This window comes from Pipistrellus hanaki (genome assembly GCF_964339955.1).
Source record: "Pipistrellus hanaki genome assembly, chromosome: 1".
NCBI lineage: Eukaryota > Metazoa > Chordata > Mammalia > Chiroptera > Vespertilionidae > Pipistrellus > Pipistrellus hanaki.
In genome coordinates, this window is record NC_140503.1 from 41,062,983 (window position 1) to 41,083,691 (window position 20,709).

The 20,709-nt window shown below is 38.7% G+C and overlaps 1 protein-coding gene across 2 annotated transcripts in view; it reads right to left on the reverse strand.

Moving 5' to 3' along the window:
* The window catches only part of MAP2K5 (mitogen-activated protein kinase kinase 5), a 238,149-nt gene that overhangs the window by 203,976 nt on the left and 13,464 nt on the right, over window positions 1–20,709 (reverse strand). For both annotated transcript variants that reach the window (XM_084887497.1, XM_084887496.1), the window contains exon 3: window positions 12,372–12,439. In XM_084887497.1, the coding sequence (XP_084743623.1) occupies window positions 12,372–12,439 (68 nt within the window). The remainder of the gene's footprint in view (window positions 1–12,371; window positions 12,440–20,709) is intronic.

Here is a 20,709-nt window from a genome sequence, read left to right on the forward strand (position 1 = left end):
GCTTTTCTTTAATTAACTGCTATGTACAATAGATTAGTAATTTCAGTTACTACTTCACCACAGTCCTGGAAATCAAAACAAATAAAATATCCTTATGCTTTATCTAACAAATTAATTATAGCGTTGTCTGAAACTGGTGCTTGGGGGTCAAGTTTGAAAACAAATAACCTCAAATGCAAAGGGTCAGAATAGGTGCAATGCATTATTTTCCTACTATAAACCTTGCATGCATGAAAGGTTTGACCTGGTTTTCAATTTTATTTACCTCACAAAAGAAATTTTAAAAAATGATTTCTCTTTTATTTCAAACCTGTGCCAAATCAACTGGAAAGCTATATATATTTTTTATAATCATTATAAGATTTTAGCAACCTATAAACACTTCTTTGGATGGTATGATTAAGTCAGTCACAGTAATGATACTAAGTATGCCACTTGCCAGTTCCTCTAAAGCAAGTAGTTAGAATCTGTTTTTTGTTTTTTACAATTCTTCCAAACTCAGGGAACATTTTCTCCTGCTGAAATACTGATTTTGATGTGTGTTTGTATTAACAGAGAATCTGTGTTCCACACAGCAAAGTAATTCACCATCAAGGATAAGCTATAAAAGGATGGTAATTAAACCCGTGGTTCGGGCCTACTCCAGGCACCTGGCCTCTGAGGAACAGGCCTCTGAGGACCAGGAGGCTGCCAACAAGGCGCCAGGCCTAGGAGCTCAGGCTACTACTTACACGGCATTCCCTAAGGGGCATGGATAAAACTCGGGCCACACACAGCATTTCCTGGCACAGAGCAGGCCTATGCTGTCTAGTGAAATAAGCAAGGAACTTGGAGGAGTAGAGGACTCAAACCCACGAGTAGCAGTACTGGCCATTTCTGAGCACAGGATCAATGTGGACTTATATGAGAAAATAGAAGACAGCACTTACTAAGCTTCAAAGCAAGTAATTTTTAGATCTTAATCCTCTCAGTGTTTTTATATATTCTCCCTTTAAAGGGATTCTTTCCAATTTTGTTCCAAATAGTGATAAAACATAAACAATGATAAAGATGACTCCTACTAGACAAAAATAAAATGAAAAAAACAAAACAAAAAAAACCTAACAAACCACAGGCCAAAATCTTGTATGCCAAGATGCTTCACATGGGTCAGACAGAAAAATAACAGTAACCGTTATAACTTTAATGAAGTCATAATTTGAAGTTTATCTAAATAACTTCCTGAGATTAGTCTCTATAATTCTAACCTGGCTTTCACTGCTCCTAACACAAATCCCTGCACATAGTAGGTGCTTAATAAATACGTATTGCTCAAAATGGGGTCCAGTCTTGACTCTGCCACTTTTTAACTTGTAGTGGCCTCCAAGAAGTCATTTAACCTCAGTGAACCTTAGTTTCCTCCAAATTAGAGTAAAGAGATATACTCTATGACACACGGTTACTGTAAGGCTCAAAATTAAACTGCAGAATAGAATTAGTGAAGGCACTTTGTAAACTGTAATGCATTAATAGTAATTGAGAAATTTAAAAAATTCTAATACTATAAAAATATTAAGCAAATATGCTCCAGCATTTAAAAATACAGAAGCAATTTTGTATAAAAAGGTATAAAACGTTGTGCTCAACATGAACACATCAGCTGCAGTTACAAAATGTTGCCTGCTGGTATCCCTTGCAGAATCCGTTACATGCAGTAATTGCAGCAATAATCAATCAGCTAACTGAGTAAAAGATTAATCAGGTTTGTGATTGCTAATGGAAACTCCAGTACCAGACTCAGATTAGTTTCAGAGTCCCTTTGAGATGTTCTTCAAAATCCTTAAACAATTTTAATAAGGATATGACAAAGTTTAGCATAGTTATCCAAAAATCTAATTAATTTGAAACAGAGGGCCAGATTCAACAAGGGGATAGCAGGAACAATTTTTGGCTTTGTTTTGTTTGCAAGTTTATCAAACAATGTTCCTATTGGTTATAAACCTAATTCTAATTCTAAAAGCACAATTCAATCAATAATGATAACATTTTTTTCCTTCATGGAAATCTGCCATATGAAAAACCTGAATTCCAAAACAGCAGTTTAATTTTACAAGACACAAGTTCTCTGTTAAAAGAGAGAGAGAGAGAGAGAAGAGACAAAGAGAGAGCGACACACACAGAGAGAAACGACAATCACTCATTGAATACCTACTGTGTCGGGCTCAGCATTACATACCTACATTTATTCATTTAATTTGCCACAACCTTACCCTATTCATCACCCCTGTATTTCACAGACAAATCAAAGGATTTATCAATGAATAGAGAGAAGTAATTCTTTCATTCTAGTTCATGCTCTCAGAACAAGAAATGTATGTTTACTATTTAAAAGCCAAAAGGTACATTATCTGATATTTCTCACACAAAAAAACATTTAACTAGATAAAGCAGGCTATTGGGTGGGCTGCTGAGCTGGCGGAGAGCTTTGCTTCCTCGTTCATACCCTGTGCGGGTTAGGCCAGGTCACCTGATCCTTCAGGGGCTGGGGATACAGGAAGCAGCAGGGTGCATTGCAGATTCCTGTGCTGACAAGGGCCCTTCCCTCCTTCTTCAGTGACCCTCTCTGGCTTTCCTACCTCCCTAACCACTGTGCTCCGTTTCCTGTAAGTGTTTTTTCCCCCCACCCATCCTTTAAATGCTGGAGTTCCCCATGGTTTTTCATCAACATTCTCTTCTTATTTTATACTCTCCTTGAGTTAACTTCAGCCACTTCAAAGGTTTCAATTACCAGAGGAGTCATTGAGACTAATTAGGAGCTGATGAATCACAAATCTTTATTTCCAGCCCAGATTTCTCTCCTAAGATTCGGTACATAACCAATTGGTTGTCCACAGGCGCCTCGGATTCAACAGGTCCCTACCTCTACCACCCTTCCCACATGCTTTAGACCTGTCTTCTGCCACCTGGGTTCACTCTCTCAGTAAATGACATCACAGTGACCTAGTTTTCCAAGCCAGACATCTGAAATCCAGAGCACCTAGCTTTCCTTCTTCCCCACACTCAATCAGCAGTCTTATTAACTCTGCATCTTCCCACCTCTCAAATCCCTCAAGCTGGGGCCCTCCATGATCTGCCCACCTTCCTTCCTAACCTCATCTCATATCCTTCACCCCCTCCCCCACCTCCCTGCCCATAAGACACTGAATCACAGGTAGCTCCTCCTGAATGCACCAGGCATCCTTTCACCTGAGCCTTTACCCTTTTCTCTGCCCAAAACACCCTTCCCAGCCCCCTTGTCCTCTTAATCCACCTGGCACCACCCTCTTCAGGAAGACTTCTCTGTCCCCAAAGCTAGGCCAGGTGCCCCTCTGCGCTTACAGAGCACTTAACTCTTGAACTTTTTTTTTTTTTTTAATATATTTTATTGATATTTTACAGAGAGGAAGGGAGAGAGATAGAGAACTAGAAACGTCAATGAGAGAGAAACATTGACCAGCTGCCTCTTGCATACCCCCTACCGGGGATGTGCCCGCAACCAATGTACATGCCCTTGGCCGGAACTGAACCTGGGACCTTTCAGTCCACAGACCAACGCTCTACCACTGAGCCAAACCGGTTTCGGCAACTCTTGAACTTTTTATAGCACTTACCACTATGCCGGGTGATGAGCTTTTCTTATCCTCCCACACTGAACACTATCTCCTTTTTTGTTAATCTCCCTGACTGGACAGTGAATTCCTGAAGAAATAAATTGTATGCTCACTGCACTGCCACCACCTGGCATAACACTTGACCAGATAGCTGCTATCCCATAAATATTTACTGTATGGAAAACTGGTTGTATGAATAAGTGGACAAATCAGTGAGTGAGTGATCTCAGGTCCCAGTAGCTGTGTGACCTTGAAAAACGCATGCAATTTGTGCCTCGGTAATCTCAGCTGTAAAAATGGGAAAAATATTATACCTCCTTTGCTCACCCCATAAAGGTGTTAGGACAACCGAATCAAAGTAGCTGGTATATGGGAAACTTTCTTATAAAATACTTTAAAAAGAAATCTTGAAAGAGGGCACAGTGCTACGAATCTCCCACTTCTGAGCAACAGTACAGAGAAGGAAATGTTTATAACAGTAGGTGACACAGAAACTCCTAAACAAGATCACTGAAATGTTTAGACCAAGTACAGAAGAATTTAGCTAATTGGTTTACCAAGGCTGAGTCAGTGTCCCTTCGCTTTCCCTCAATTACCTCAGTACTATAAATAGTAAAATAAGAAAAGGGTACTAGGAGGAGCAATGTCTGCTTCTCTTACGGAAGTTCATCAAGTGCAGGGACCATGTCTTATGTATTTTCTCTTAATGCAAAGGTATTAACCTGGGTCTATATGAGCCTCAGGAGATCCTTAAAGTTGCTGAAATTATGTGAAATGTCACAGAATGTAAAATGAATTTTCTGGGAAAAGAAAAAACAACTTTGTAGATTTTCAAAAAGGCCTGCATCTCCTAAACCCTAACTAGGTACTGCCATGTAATGCCTACTATGTGCCTTACACATAACTGGTGCCCTCCTCCCCCAGATGTTTAAGGGAAGGAGGCAGAAAGGAACTAATACACGATAACTATCCTCATTGGTTGTACTTCTATCTTACTCAGTGGCAAGTCTTACATATAAAAAAGATTTATTATTCTATACATTTATAACAACAGTTTCCTAAATCTCTCCTTAGCATGTCTTATAACAGATAATATAATTAGTGCAGTATTTCAACTTATAAGGAAGAGCATGCTATTTTTTCCCTAATGATAAAAATTTCAAATTCCTGTTTTGTCAATACTGTAAGCATACCCCATTATATGTAGCTCAGTCAGTAATTACAGCAATAATCAATAAACTAACCAGCTATTTGCAGTCCATAGTTAATTTATTGGTTTTCCCCAGTGAAGAACCCAACAATCTTAACTCTGTCAAATGACTACAAATTCAATTACAACACTACTCAGAAGTGTCATCCATTATACCTTCTTTCAATTATTTTTTACACTTTACATTAAGAGACTTTCCCTCTGTGACACTGATCTCTTAGGAAGAACACAACTGCTCCAGTGTTAAAAAATAACATATGAAGCCGATCTATTGTGAATATCAAATTAATAGCTACAGATTTACCTGGCTTCAGTGCCCCCCCCCAACCCCCCCTACACACACACTCCTCACTCACCTCATTGCCCCTGCAGAGGTAACAATAATGTGCAGATGCTCTTTCTTAAATGACTCTAGCCACACATGGTCAGGGATTAATTACGTGACAAGAAACAAAAGCACAATGAAAAGTCTTACAGTGAAAGGTTGACAGAGAACAACTCTGGGGCCCATTTATAGGATAAATTTATTGGATAGATGTGTTTATTAGGATTTGGAAGTGAAAAAGACAGTATGTTGGCCAACTTAATGATAAAACTTTGTTTTGATTAGTAAAACTGTTAGGGAGCTCCAGCTGGTCTTAATAGAGCTTTGGGCAGCCAATAGCAGATGAAATTCAACCCGGACAAGTTTAAGGTAGTGTGAGTTTGCAGAGGAGTTTAAATTTGTATTCAGCAATGGTCCCAAATTTGCAGGATCCTCTCCGCTGAAGCTTTCAGAGTCATCCCCACAGTTAGCCTGAGGCAGTGACTACACTAACCTTTAACCTATTTCCAGGCTGCAGCAATTCTGCTGTATTTCTAAAATAGAAGTTTAAATAGTAGCTTCAGGGAACCTGCCACTTAAATAAAACAGGACCATCAGGCCATGCAGACAGCAGGCCAAATGGGACATTCCCTTACAAATAGACTGCTGTATTTAGCCCATTTTGATAGTGCTTTCATTAAGATCCCATCACTGTTCACCTGATATTAAAAAATAAATAAATCAAACAAGTCTTGGTGTGGTGTGAAAAGGAAACCTCGTGCACTGCCAGTGGGATTGTAAACGGGTACAGTCATTATGGAAAAAAGTATGGAGGGACTTCAAAAAATTAAAAATAAAACTACCATGCTACCCAGCAATTCCACTTTTGGGTACTTATTTGAAAAAAAACAACAACACAAAAATACTTAATTTGAAAGATATATGCATCCCTATGTTCATTACAGCATATTTATTGATAAATAGCCAAGGTATGGAAGCAACGTAGGTGTCCATGAATAGATGAATGGATATATATACAATAAAATATTACCCGGCCATAAAAAGGAATAAAATCTTGACATTTGCAACAACATGGATGGAGCTAGAGGGTATTATGATAAGTGAAATAAGTCAGATAAAGACAAAGACCATATGGTTTTACTTATTTGTGGAATCTAAAAAGAAAAAGAACAAACAAAACATTTAGAAACAGACTCATAAATACAGAGAACAAACTGATGGTTGCCAGAGGAGGGAGGAGGCTATTGAAATTGAAGACAAGATGAAGGGTTTACGAGATACAAACTTCAAGTTATAAAATATATGTCATAGGATAGAATGCATAACACAGGGAATATAGTCAATAATAGAATAACTTTGTATGGTGACAGAGTTACCTCTCAGAGATATCTAGAAACGGCTCTTTCTTGTTTCCAGTAAAATTGGCCATGAGAGCATAGAGGTTCATTAGGAGCTGCCAACAAGGGCCTAATACCAGGGTTATGGCCAACAGCAATCCTAGTGCCAGAAGTCCAACATTTCCCCTGAAGAAAAGCTCTTCGCCAGAGCCCCCAAGGGGCCAATTGCTGTATAACATGGCTCTGTCCCTTCTCGCTAGCTGTTACAAAATAGGACCCCAGAGGAATCAACCTGAATCCTCTATGGTAGGGGTGTCGAACTCAATCAGAGAAGGGGTCAAAATCTAAAATCCAGCCTAAATCGCGGGCCGAATGGTTTACTGAACAGTCATAAACTGACAATGTCATAAACTGACAGCGGAGTGCAGTGATGACAGCGCGGTGCGGGCCACATTGCAAGGCCTGGCGGGCTGGATTTGGCCCGTGGGCCTTGTGTTTGACACATGTGCTCTATGGAGACAGAGCTGAACTGGGAGCATGGTCACATTCATGACAACATATAGGTCCCACCCTGGCTGTGGCCTACTTATGCTCATTTTTTTCCTTTGCCACCATGAGATGCATAATAAACCCCTTGTTTTAATGTAAATTTGAGTATGCTCTGCTTCTTACCAGAACACGTACCCCAAGATATTTCACAACAGAACTAAATAAGAGGCTGCTAAATTTTTATCACTATTTCAAGATCATCCAAATGTCCCAGACAAAATAAAAGAGAAAGTTAAAATAATCTGCCCCCACAAAAAAAAAAAAGCTTTATTCGATGAATGAAATAACTCTACTTACAGTTTAGAGCATGTTATTATTTGAAGGAAAAAAAAATGGAATAATTTCCAAAACAATTTATTTATTTCATTCAGTTTCTCACTCTTTTCATCATTTTTCCACCCTACCAGGAGAATATTAACAGTTTGTTTGGATGAATTGCATTGAATTAGGGGACTAACTGCTCATTGAAGACTTGAGCTGATTTTCTATTCACAAAGTAAGTTCAAAGTAAGACTTACTCAATATGGTGAATATTTAAAAGCACCATGTGGAAAATGAGCTTTCAGTCTCTTTGCTCTTTGACTGAAACTTTCTAATAGCAAGGCTAAAGCTGTAAAATGTTCCACTCCTAACAGCAAGAAAATTTGAGGTAAAACTCAGCCTTAAAGGTAAGAAGAAAACCTTTAAAACTTTAAAAGCCCAGAGTATTTTTATATTTAATATTAATAATATTACCTCAATAGATGCCAAAACAAAAACATCACTTAAGACTGGGAGTGAAGAGACTGGGAGTGAAAGGATTGGGAGCCAGAGGCCTGGATCTGTGTCCAGACCTTCCCATTCATTCCAAAATAACCTCCGATTGAATCTGATCTCATTGGGCCTGTTTTCTTCTCTGTGAAATGAAACAGATGAACAAGACCGCTAAGCCTCTCTTCCAACTCTACTTGAGGAACTGTATAATTTTAGAGGCGATCTCCAAGTTGTTCGTATTAGGTAGGCTAAGGCTAATCACATCCCGATTTACACAGTGCTATAGAGGTCAAGAAGTAGTTTCCCTCATGGTACCACGTCTAAACTATGGCCAAGTGTTCCACAGGGAATACTTACACTCTACTAACACACAGGGGCTCAGCCTTAATGGGAGGCTTTACAATTAAACTCATCCCATTCTTTTTTGGCAATGTGGGGGAAAATGGTATATAGAGAGCAAATGGGCAAAATGAAGAAAATTATTCTTGTTACTACTGGGCTGCACTCATACAAGCGCCTAAGTATCGAGAGAACCAAGTACAATAAATCCTCTACTAGACATAGGATTTAGCAGAAACAAATATGAACCCACTTACAAAAGTAAAATGTACTACTGAGTTTCTTCATGAAAGGTCACCCAAAAGTAGAGGTTAACATGAAAATAACCCCTTCCTACAGCTGGGCCCCAGTGATAGACAAAGTTTATGAGGAATCAATAAACAAGGCCCAGCACTGTTGTTTGATGCTGTAGGGAAATGAAGCCAGCACTACAAGGCAACAAATACAAAAAATGGAAGGAGAAAATCAGCATACTATATTCAGTCTTTCTAGGAAATGAGGGGGAAAACAAACAAACAAACAAAAAATGTAAACTACATTAAGGGAATTTTTAACAGGGTCCTTTAAGTAATTAGCAATGATCAGGTATTCAGTTTTTAAAAATATGTAGGTTGGGTGTATTTTTTTCCTAATAAAGCATTTCAAATTCTAATTAAAAAAATACTTTATGGAGGAATTAAAAAGATACAACAGTGTCAGAGAAAAAGCCATGATCCCAGAAGTGGAAATTCTAACAACATAACTTACCAGAAACTACGCTATAAAAACAGATTGTTGATTAACACAAACTCATAACAAAACACAGAGAGCTATCACAATGGTGCTATAATAACACTTGGCTGCTGAATTCTCTCAATACATTAAATATCTCCTTGGAGACCAAATTACTTTAAATTTTCTCAAAAGACAATTTATTATAGCTTTGTTTTCTTCTCATTATCTCTTAAAAATATATCCAATGAAGAAAAGAATGCAACTTCTAAATAACTTATATAAAATGGAACTAATGTGTGGCAACACTTTGGTTTAATATATTGGTTATTACTTAAACAGCACACAACAATCTATTGTTATGACAAATCCTTAGCACAATGCGATATTCCATGTGTCACATGTATCAAAACCCACTGTATGTCACTATTATGGCATACATAAAATTAACAGCCTAAGGCTGCTAACAATTTAAATAATTGATAAGTTTTCAATTAAAAAGGCAACATTTTCAGATCTAATACAAAAATCTATTTAAATTACTGATTAAAAAAAACACACCCAACAACTTATGCTTCTGTTGTCCCAAAGCCAGAAAATGCTTGTAGCCAATTAAAAAAAAGCAAAAAAAAAAGCAATTCTGCAAGTTACAACTTAGGCATTGCAAACATTTTTTTTTTAATTTTAGGCAGAGATTCAGGCTGTTTATTCATTTAAACTTTGTAATCAATAGGAAAGAATAATTAAAAGATTTGTGGTAAAAAGTGTTTCTATTTTTGCTTTGCTTATATTAAAGAAATACCAAAGGGCTGGGGATCAAACCTGCAACCCTCTGGTGTGGGATGACACGCTAACCTAACTCAACCATACCAGCTAGGCCTCTTAAGTATTTGTTAAGTGAATTAGTGAGAAAATCTGGACCTAATTGGCCTGACCACAATCTGTAAGCCACTACCAATTCATAAAAAAGGTTTTCAATAGCCACAGCAAATTAATAGAAAGAATAATGCAGTGAGTTTTTACATTAAAACTAAATTTACTCACTGGAATGATCTTTACTTTTGAGATTATGTACTGCTTAATGGTTTAATCTTTAAATAACTCTCACTCTATTAACAAAATAATGGTTAACAGTAGACACTTTTATTAGTTTATGTATTAAGGTTTGGTTTCATTGGCAAAATTAAACATTACCATGCCTATGTCTGTCTTCCAACCTGAAAATGAAAGACTGATTAGTTCATGAAACCTAAATATTTGGGGATCAATGAGCTGGTTGATTTCTTTTCAGATTAAAAAGTGGCTCTCAAAAAGTGTCAGGAACTTTGAAGTTTAAAAAGAATACCATAACTAACATTTCCCTATAAAACTAAGCACTGTATTTGAGAAAATAAGCAGAAATCATACGAAATATATACTCAGATAGCTCAACTAAGGTTATATAAAAACAAATCACTGAGATTTTAATAGTGTTTATAACATAGAAAGATCCCAATATTAATGTGCACGGAGGTGAATAGGAGAGAAACAGTGTAAAGCAGTAAAGGATCATGAGCTTTGGTATAAGAAAAAACTGAACTTAAAAAAAATTTATTGATTGATTGATTTGAGAGAGAGAAGGAAAGAGAAATATCGATTTGTTGTTCCACTTATTTACGTATTCATTGGTTGATTCTTGTATGTGCCCTGACCCAGGATTGAATTTGCAACCTTGGCATATTGGAACAACATTCAACCAACTGAGCTAGCTACCTAGCTAAGAGAAGAAATGGAACTTAACATTCCATATTTACATTCATACTAGCTTCTAAGACCTTCAGCATGTTTGTTAATCAGGGCTTCCTCATCTAAAATATAGAAATGACAATATCTACCTCGCAGAGTGGTTAAAATCAATGAAAATGAAATACCATAAGCATCTAGTATATAGATGAGGCACCAAAAAAACCTAGAAATTATTATTATGATCACATGCAGTAACATTCTTAAAAGACACCATTTGTCAGATCTTCCCAAAAGTACATTATTGAAAACACACCTTTTAATGTGCATATGTCAGAGACATAATGAAAGTATACTGTTGTCAGTAACGTACTCTGCAATAGATGCATGTGAAAAAACTAGAACCAACCTGTGTGTGTGTGTGTGTTTTCTAAAAATAAGCATGTCACATTCCCAGGAGAGTTAGAAATCTATCAATACGAGTGCTAGACCTTTCAGCAGACCATCCTACTCTACCTTTCAAGGTGCTGATGAGCCCTGCTCTAAATTCTCAAAGCACAAGGACTCTCAAGTAAGTTAATGGGAAGTCAATGGGAAATTGACTTTTCCTACTCTGTGCAGCTCTGAATGCAACGCTCTGTTAATCATGCCATTCTTCTTGTTCGCTTTCCTCCTACCCTAAATTAAAACTATTGGCAGAAACCCACACAGATATTTTACAGTTTTCATTACAGTGAGACAATACCTTGGGTTGAAGTTGAAGTCTATCAACTACCTACAACTTAACTGTTAGCTAAGATTAGCGTCTCACTATCATTTCCAACATAATACCACTTTGCATTTGTATAGAACTTTTCATTTTCAAAGGCCTTTCACAGCTACTCCCCTATTTGATCATTACAATGACCCTGTGCGGTAGAAAGGACATGTATTATTATCCACAACTGACAGATGAGGCAACTATAGCACAGAAAGGTTAAGTGATTTGCCTAAGGCCAGGAAACCAGAAAAGAGCTGGGTCTCCTGGCTTCCAGTCCACTGTTTTTTCCACCAGACCATTAGAGATTTTGTAAACACTTACAAACTCAGATAAAATAAAATACTGTAAAACAAATAAGAGGAAATTTGTTTATTTTATCACAGTTGAATTTTTGAAGCTCAGTATTAAAGTTTTAGAAATGTAGTCTATTCTCTTGTTGATCTACTTCAGTCCTGTGACAAGCATTAATGCAAATTTTCACTGAAATCCAAAACACAAAAGTCATTTCAGAATATATTCAAATCACTTTGGTTCAGTAAGTAACCCCATAGTACTTCATCTTGGGATGGGTATAAGGAGGTGGATAAAATAATGGAGAGCACATCTTTAAATTGCGTATCCATATTGAGCCTGCAGCTACGTTATAACTAGAGTGTGTTTGGAAGGGTGAAAGAGATCGCCAGTTGAAAGTAGATTTTGAAAAATTTTTTAGAGCCCAGGGGTTCATTTTTAATGAGCCGTTACTTTAAGTACTGCATAAAAAATACAGGAAATTGATAGTCCATTTAGTCTGCACCATACCTAATGCAAAAGTCATTAAGATGCATTATTCTTAATGTTCATGATATGATCAGTAAGTGTTCTTTGGAAAGAATGCCCTTAACTTTCACATAAGGAAATCTTTGAAAACCTTATATACTACATAGAAAAATGTTATGGCAATTGTGATTTATTTTTATACCTTCATTCTGCCAAGAAACAGCATCCTTAATCACAGTAATGTATTCAAGATAGTCCTCATTTGTAATATACTTACATATGACAGCATTGCCTTCATTTCTTCATCACTTCTCACTGTAATTCGATCACCATCTTCATCTTCATCTGTTTAAAAAGCAACGTAATGCAAGTGATAAGATTTGCATTTTTTAGTACAAAAACCACATCAGCTGGAAACATAATATAATTTGTTTTTACAAATGATATCCAAATCCTCAAAACCCTACTTTGGGGGATGTTAAGGTTTGTTGTTTTGCTCTGTTTTTGTTCAGAATACAATAAGAATCTCAATAAAGAACTGAAAAATTAAGGGGCAGCTAAAAACTAAAATATTATTCATGCCATTCATGACATGTATTTAGGAATATGACTAATACAGGTTGGTTTGGAGAACTTTAAAAACTGAAGACAGGCCAGTTGTATTCTACTGTCAGTAACTTTTTTCTTTCCACACAACACCCTATCCCTCTAATTCCTTCATTCTTTCTCTCTTCCAGGCAACCCACCATGTCACATTAGCATAATAAAAATGACTAACATTTACTGATCATCATTATACACAAGGCACTAAGTGCTTCATATGCAGTAAGTACCTCCTGAAGAACTTCACTGGTTCTATAATGTAGATAGTGTGACATTATTATTACTAGAGGCCCAGTGCATGGGTAGGTGGGTAGGTCCTCAGCCTGCTCGGTGATGGAGGCCTATGGGGGAGGGAGGGGGCTGGCAAGCTGGGAGGAGGGGCTATAGGAGGTTGGCTGATGGCCCCACCCCCCAACAGGGCCCCATTGTGGCAGGTGAACACCAGGGGGGAGAGGCTGCAGGAGGTTGGCTAGCCCCATCCCCAATGGGGGATGGTGATCAGGGGTGGGGCTGGCTGAAGGGAGGGGCCATGGGCAGTTTGTCAACCAGCCACACCCCTGATCAGGGCTGGGAAGGCAACAGGGGTCTGGGCTGGCTGGGGGGAGAGTCTATGGGAGGTTTACCACCAGCCCCACCCCTGATTGGGGCCCTATTGGGGCCAGGTCAGCCGGGGGAAAGCCACAGGAGGTCAGCTGGCCCTGCCCTCAATGGGGGGACTGATTGGAGGAGGGGCTGACCAAAGGGAGGGGCAGCGGGAGGTTGCCTGCCTGGCCCCACCCCTGATTGGGCCAGTTGGCCGGCCATAGTGGGTGTCATAATGACCGGTCATTCTGATCGTTCTGGCATTCCAGTCACTGGCTTTTTATATATACTAGAGGTCCAGTGCACAAAATTCATTAAGTGTGTATGTGTGTGTGTGTGTGTGTGTGTGTGTGTGTGTGTCCCTCAGCCCAGTCTGTACCCTCTCCAATCTGGAACCCCTCAGGAAATGTCCGACTGCTGGGTTAGGCCTGATCCCAGGGATTGGGCCTAAACCAGCAGTCAGACATCCCTCTCACAATCTGGGACCACTGGCTCCTAACTGCTCACCTGCCTGCCTGGTCACCCCTACCTGTCACCCCACTCCACCAACCTTATCACCCCTAACCACCTCTGCCTACTGGCCTGGTTGCCTTCAACTGCCCCCCTCTTGCCAGTCTGGTTGCACCCAACTGCCCCCCCCCATTGCCTGCCTGGTTGCCCCTCACTGTCCCCCCTTCCCCGCCAACCTGGTCACCCCCAACTGTCCCCCTCTGGCCACCCCAAACTGCCCCCCCTCCGCTGGTCATCTTGCGGTGGCCATCTTGTGATGACGTAAGATTATCGAGCAAGGGCCACCTAGGCTTTTGTTAGTATAGATAGATTCCTTTTTACAGAAGAAAAACTGGGAGCCTAGTGTAAGGTAAACTTGCAAAGCAACTTTAACATTCTCTCCATATCCTATTCTATTTAGTAGCTCTCTTTCTCTTTCTGTACAGTTTCATTAGTACTGGGAACTCTGACCATAGTTAAGTGTCAAACAGCAATTCATGGTACTTTGAAATAGTCTTAAACTAGAGGATAATAAGGCTTTACAAGATATATAACCAGAATGTATTCATTTGACTAACTGTATTATCAAAGTAGACACATCCAGAAACAATGTACTTATTTCAACTATGCTTCCCTTATTCAAAGTAGCTTTGAAGTAACTCTTCACAAACTGCTTTAAGAACTAGAAGATAGCTGGTTTGGCTTAGTGGATAGAGCATCGGCCTGTGGACGGAAGGTTCGATTCCAGCCAAGGGCACATGCCTAGGTTGCAGGCTCTATCCCCAGTAGAGTATGTATATTAAAGAACTAGAAAATATACCACGTAAAAATATCAGATCTCACTTTTAACCCAAACGAAATTGTCCACCTGATCATTCTCCTACACTTCCTGCCAAGAAGAACTCAGAATGACTTTTGGTTATTTCTAAATATTTAGTTAGCCTCTTCATCTTTCTAAAGATAAACATCTGTCAACAGGAGAACAGCCTATGTGGTAGACTCTAACTGTACAGTTAAAAGAAAAATACCCAAAATGTTTTTAGCAACAGCAGCACTGTTGGAAAAAGTGCACAGATTCCCAGGGGACAACTTAGAAGGGGCCACTCTCTCTCATTTGGATGTCTCAGCTCTGGTGTGCTTATTAAACAATCAGTGGTTCTATTTATTTTGGTCACTCTTGGGTTTCTAATTTGCTGATTTGATCCCAGGCCTGGCTTTAAAACAAAAATGTAAAGTGGCTTTCATTTGTATAATATACAACATTATATTCCTTTACACTATATCTGTTTTTCCCTTTTTGCTTACATCACATACTGTGGGATATGAGTTCAGTCAGCATAAGGCTCTTCGCCCACCAGCCCTCCTTTAGTCCGGCTACAGTTCTGAAGATACACCCCCGTTCACTGACCAGGCCCTATAAGAGCCTGTGTTGTCTCCCAATTAGCTGATTGCAGAGCAAAATGCTACTGCCTTTTCCTTTTTTGGTAGCCAACAGCAATGTGACATCATGATGGAAACTAGCACTTGAGCCAGCCTCACTCAATGATCAAGCCCAAAGCTCTTGCTGGGGTTTTCTCTCCAAAGCATTTGTTCCTGGATCCTGGTTAACCGCAAAATAGTTCCCCAACTTGATGTAAATCAGTATCATCAAGTCATACTAAATACCTATACAGGTAGAAACTGTCTAAAGTCACTATTGGCATTATGCTATCAAGAGTTGCCTGTTTTCAGTATAAAAGACACACAATGGTGACTTTCAGTGACAAAGGTGGTACATTCCTAGATGTTACATATATATATAGGATATATAGGAATCTAACACTTTCCTTCTTTCTTTTGCTTTTTAAGTTATAGAATCTATGAGACCAAAGCCATTATAATTTTGGAAACAAAAAAGTTTCTACACAGGTTCTAGAAACTATAATTTTCAAGGTTAAGTCAAAAAGTTTTCTTACAGCCGAAGCCGGTTTGGCTCAGTGGTAGAGCGCCGGTCTGCGGACTGAAAGGTCCCAGGTTCGATTCCGGTCAAGGGCATGTACATTGGTTGCGGGCACATCCCCGGTAGGGCGTGTGCAAGAGGCAGCTGGTCGATGTTTCTCTCTCACCGACATTTCTAGCTCTCTATCTCTCTCCCTTCCTCTCTGTAAAAAATCAATAAAATATATTTTAAAAAAAAGTTTTCTTACAAATGCAGGAAAAAAGGGGAAAAACAGATATAGTATAAAGGAATATAATGTTGCATATTATACCCATGAAAGTACTTTACATTTTTGTTTTTAAAGCCAAGTCAAATTCTCTTTTTGGATGTGTGCTAAAATGATTTAAAAAAACAACAACAAAAAACAGATTTGTTTTGATAAAGTCCTGAACTTGGTAATATTTTCAATCTGAACAAAGTAGCTTTTTGTAAACCTCATTTCTACACCAGAGCCAGCTACAGAGATGGTGGTTACAAAGGGACTGCTTATATTCAAATTTCAATATGTACATGGGATGGAACTGTTTGGAGTTCAGTGAAACAACTGGACATCCTCCGAGGTCTCCCAGACTACAAGAGGGTGCAGGCTGGACTGGGGAGGTCCGCTTCCAGTGCATGATTTTCATGCACCGGGCCTCTAGTCTTTTTATAATTTGTAAAAAGAGGACAAGGATTCCAGAAAAATAATTTATATTACATTTCTCTAAATCAGGAATGACAACAAGCTCCCCAAACCAAGCTTGAATCTTTAAGGCAAAAGATCCTGAAATTCTAGAATTCTATGAAATATCTTAGGGATTAATTCAACAAAAAACTGTGAGGGGAGTCAGCCACCAGAATAATTTATTATCTAGCAATTCCATAAAAAGCAGTTATGAAACACTACAAAAGTATTTTGCTTTAATTTGTACAGAAAACTGAAGCTACATGGCCAGAATAGCCCACCTAGTGGCAAAGTGTTTAGGGCTGTCCTATAAGGGGTCTGACTCCAAGAGAAAGAGTTCTGAGAAGTTGAAAGAGGCATTCTATCTAATCAAGTCTGAGGATGAAATCAGGCTTACATGATACAGTGATTAATAGTTTTTATGGATTAATTAAAAAAAAAAGCCCCAGTTTATGTATGTATTGGTTTTCTTTACAAATTGCCCTTTGAGGGGACTGATTGACTCTAATAATTGTGATTAGTAGTTTTAATGAAGATTCCTAATTCTTGTCAAAGAGGAGACTGAGTTGGAAAAGTAATCACACTTATGAAAAGACTAATAATTCTAACAAAAATCCAGGTAACCTAATCCCCGAGGGCAGCCCAAGAGCAAACCATTGGCTTTGATGTTTAAAGTGAGAATATACTTCTCTCTAGAGACAAAGAATTCCAGAGAAGACATAAAACAGGTACATGAAAAGATGCTTAACATCACTAATCATCAGGGAAATGCAGTGGTGCCTCGCATAACGAACGCCTCGCACAGCGAACTTTGGACAGGTTTTTCATGAAACCATCGGCCAAAAAGCAGAAAATGGATGAAGATGTGCAAGATTCGGTAGACTCTACTTAGTCTGTCTTAAAATTAAAAAAATGTGTGTTTTTTTTTAAAAAAAATTATGTTTTTAGATGTATCTAAATAAAAATATGTCATCTTAGCCGGGACCGGTTTGGCTCAGTGGATAGAGCGTCGGCCTGCGGACTGAAAGGTCCCAGGTTCGATTCCGGGCAAGGGCATGTACCTTGGTTGCGGGCACATCCCCAGTAGGGGGTGTGCAAGAGGCAGCCAATCGATGATTCTCTCTCATCGATGTTTCTAACTCTCTATCCCTCTCTCTTCCTCTTTGTGAAAAATCAATAAAATATATTATTAAAAAAAAAAAAATATGTCATCTTAGCATATTTTTTTTTATGTCATCTTAGCATATTTTATGCTACAGAACGAATTATTTTTTTTAACATGTATTGTTATGGGAAAACGCGTTTCACATAACGAACTTTTCGCATAACAAGCTTGCTCCTGGAACGAATTAAGTTCGTTGTGTGAGGCACCACTGTGCAAATCAAAAGCAAAATGAGCCCAGTTGGTTTAGCTCAGTAGGTTAAGTGTCACCCCATGCACCAAGAGATTGCTGATTCAATTACTGGTCAGGGGCACATGCCCAGGTTTTGAGCTTGATCCCCAGGAGGGGATGTGCAGGAGGCAGCTGTTCTACATTTATCTCTCATCAATGTTTCTCTCTCTCTCTCCCTCTCCCATCCTCTCTCTCATAAAATCAATAAAAACATATTTAGAAACAAAACAAAACACAATGAGGTATCTTTTCACACCTGTTAGAATGGCTATCATAAAAAAGCCAAGGGATAACAAGCATTGGTGAAGATGTAGAAAAAAGGGAACCCTTGTGCACTCTTGGAAGGAATGCAAATTGGCACAGCAGCTATGAAAAACAGTATGGCGGTTCCTCAAAAAATTAAAAATACCAGCAATCCTGCTTCTGGTGACATTAACAAAATCCAGCCAGTACATAGACTTTCAGCAAGCCAAAGGAAATGAAATCAGGATTTTGCAGAGATAGCAGCACCCCCATATTCATCAGCATTATTTATAGCTAGAGGCCCGATGCACAAAATCATGCAAGGCTAGGCCCTTGCAGCCCCGGCTTTGTTTGGAAGGTCGTCTGGATGGCCATTCCACTTTTGGCCCTGTGGTCGATTTGCTTTTATTATTACAGATAGCCAGAATATGGAAATAACCTAAATGTCCATCACACACACACTGCATAATATTATTCAGCCATGAAAAATAAAGACATCCTCAGACAAAATAAATAAGAAAGAGAGAAAAGAAAAAATAAAGACATCCTCCCATTTCTGATAACTTGTATGAAATTTGAGGGCATTATGTTAAGTGAAATAAGTTAGTCATAGGAAGACAAATATTGTGTGATATCATTTATATGTGGAATCTAAGAAACCCAAACTTAGAGAAACAGAAAGTAAAGTGGTGATTGCCAGTGGTTTCGGGAAATGAGAGAGATATTTGTCAAAGGGTACAACTTTCAGTTATAAAAATAACAAGGTCTGGAGATCTAATGTACAGCATGATGATTGTAGTCAATAATAATGTGTTATATATTTGAATGTTGCTAAGACAGTAAATCTTAAATGTTCTCACCCCAAAAAAGAAATGGTAATTATGTGATAGAATGGAGGTGTTAACTAATAATCATTTTTCAATCAAATCAGCACACTGTAAAACTTATACAATGTTATATGTCAATTATATCTCAATAACGCTGGGGGAAAATAGAGTTGACAGGTATGAGAAGTTACTAAAGGATAAGAAAGTAGAAATATACACCAAGCAATTCAGTATGATAATGACTTAAAATACTTATCTCAATAAAAAGTTGGACATACACAGCCTATCTAGCAGACTCTGACTATTTGCCTATCAAGCTGGATTAGCTATAAAAAGTACACTAACTGGAACTATAAATCATAAAAACTTACTAAAATGACAAAGAGTTTCAAAAGTATAAATATGTTGGTGAAAAACACTAGGAAGTAGTGGTACTAAGTAGAAAGAAGTAGCAAAAAATAATTTGTACTCCTTTTGTCTTATACATGAAGGCTCTTTGCCATCTGACCAAAAAGCATTACGGATATGACCAAGAAAGGGGGCGGGTGCAATGGATCTCATACTCTGGTTCACAATGAGATTCCAGGCTTCTCTAGTTGCCTGGAGCATAGTAATATGATTTTCCAGCACATTAGGGAAGCAAAAGTAGAACCAGAAAGTCTATGTACTGGCTGGATTTTGTTAATGTCACTTAAAATGGAGGAAAAAATCCTAGCAAGATACCAAATAGAGTGCAGCAGATGGTAAACAAATATTATGAAGCAATCTTCACAAAATCTGCAGTGTGTCACAAATATACAAAATGGCAGAGTTTGGGAAAAGAGAATCATAACAGGCCATATGTTGTTAGCAATTTTATTTGAGGCAACATGCAATCCAAAAGAGAAACCAAGAGAAGGAACATAAAGGCCCAATAGAGAGGAGGCAGCCTCAGGTAAGGGCGGTCAGAATGGCAAGCACAGTGCCTACCAAGGAAACAGCAGACTCAGGGGAGGTCTCAGCCAAACAGCATCCACTGCAGTGACAGGACTCAAGTGGGCTTTGGAGAGAAACAATCTAGTTTCTACAAAGAACAACAGAAAGTTAAGGCTATATATTATATGTCATTTGTCAATTCCTCAGTGCCAGGTGAGAGTCGATTATAACTACAGCAGAGGTGTTTTTCCAAGGCAAGAGGAAAGAAATGAAAACATAATTGTATAGGTTAGAAAGACATCAACGGGAAATTACAGAGAAGTTGTCAAGTTTACAGCCCTTCTCAAGTATGGAATCTAAGACCTGGACAGAACTAGAGGCCACTGTTTCTATGGCCAAATCTTTATAACCATGAGTTTAATTTAGTTTCAGGCCTCCCATCTTCTGATTCCTTCTTCAGTTCTTTGCTCTCTTTTTCTTCCCAACAAATATGTGTCTACCATACAGCAGGCAATCTTCTGAGCACTGGCGATGGTAGCAGTGGAAAAAGAACACCTGATTTCATGGAACTTTGAGAGAGACTGAAGGAGAAAAAGTGTTCCAGGCAGAGGGAACAGCTAATGCAAAGACCCTGAGGCCAAAGAATATCTGGCATGTTCAAGAGACTGAAAGAAAGCCAGATAAGTGGAATAGAATGAGAGGGAGGAGAGAGAATGAGAGGGAGAAGAGAGAATGAGAGGGCAGATGAGAAAATGGGCATTTTAAGGATTTGGCTTTTACTTCTGAGTAAGATGGAAACTACTGGGGGTTTAGAGTGTTATGATCTCACTTAACTTCTTAAAGGAATACTTTGGCTGATGTATGGAGGCAAAAGCAGAAACAGGGACACCAGTAAGGAGACCAATGGTCTAGTCCAGGTG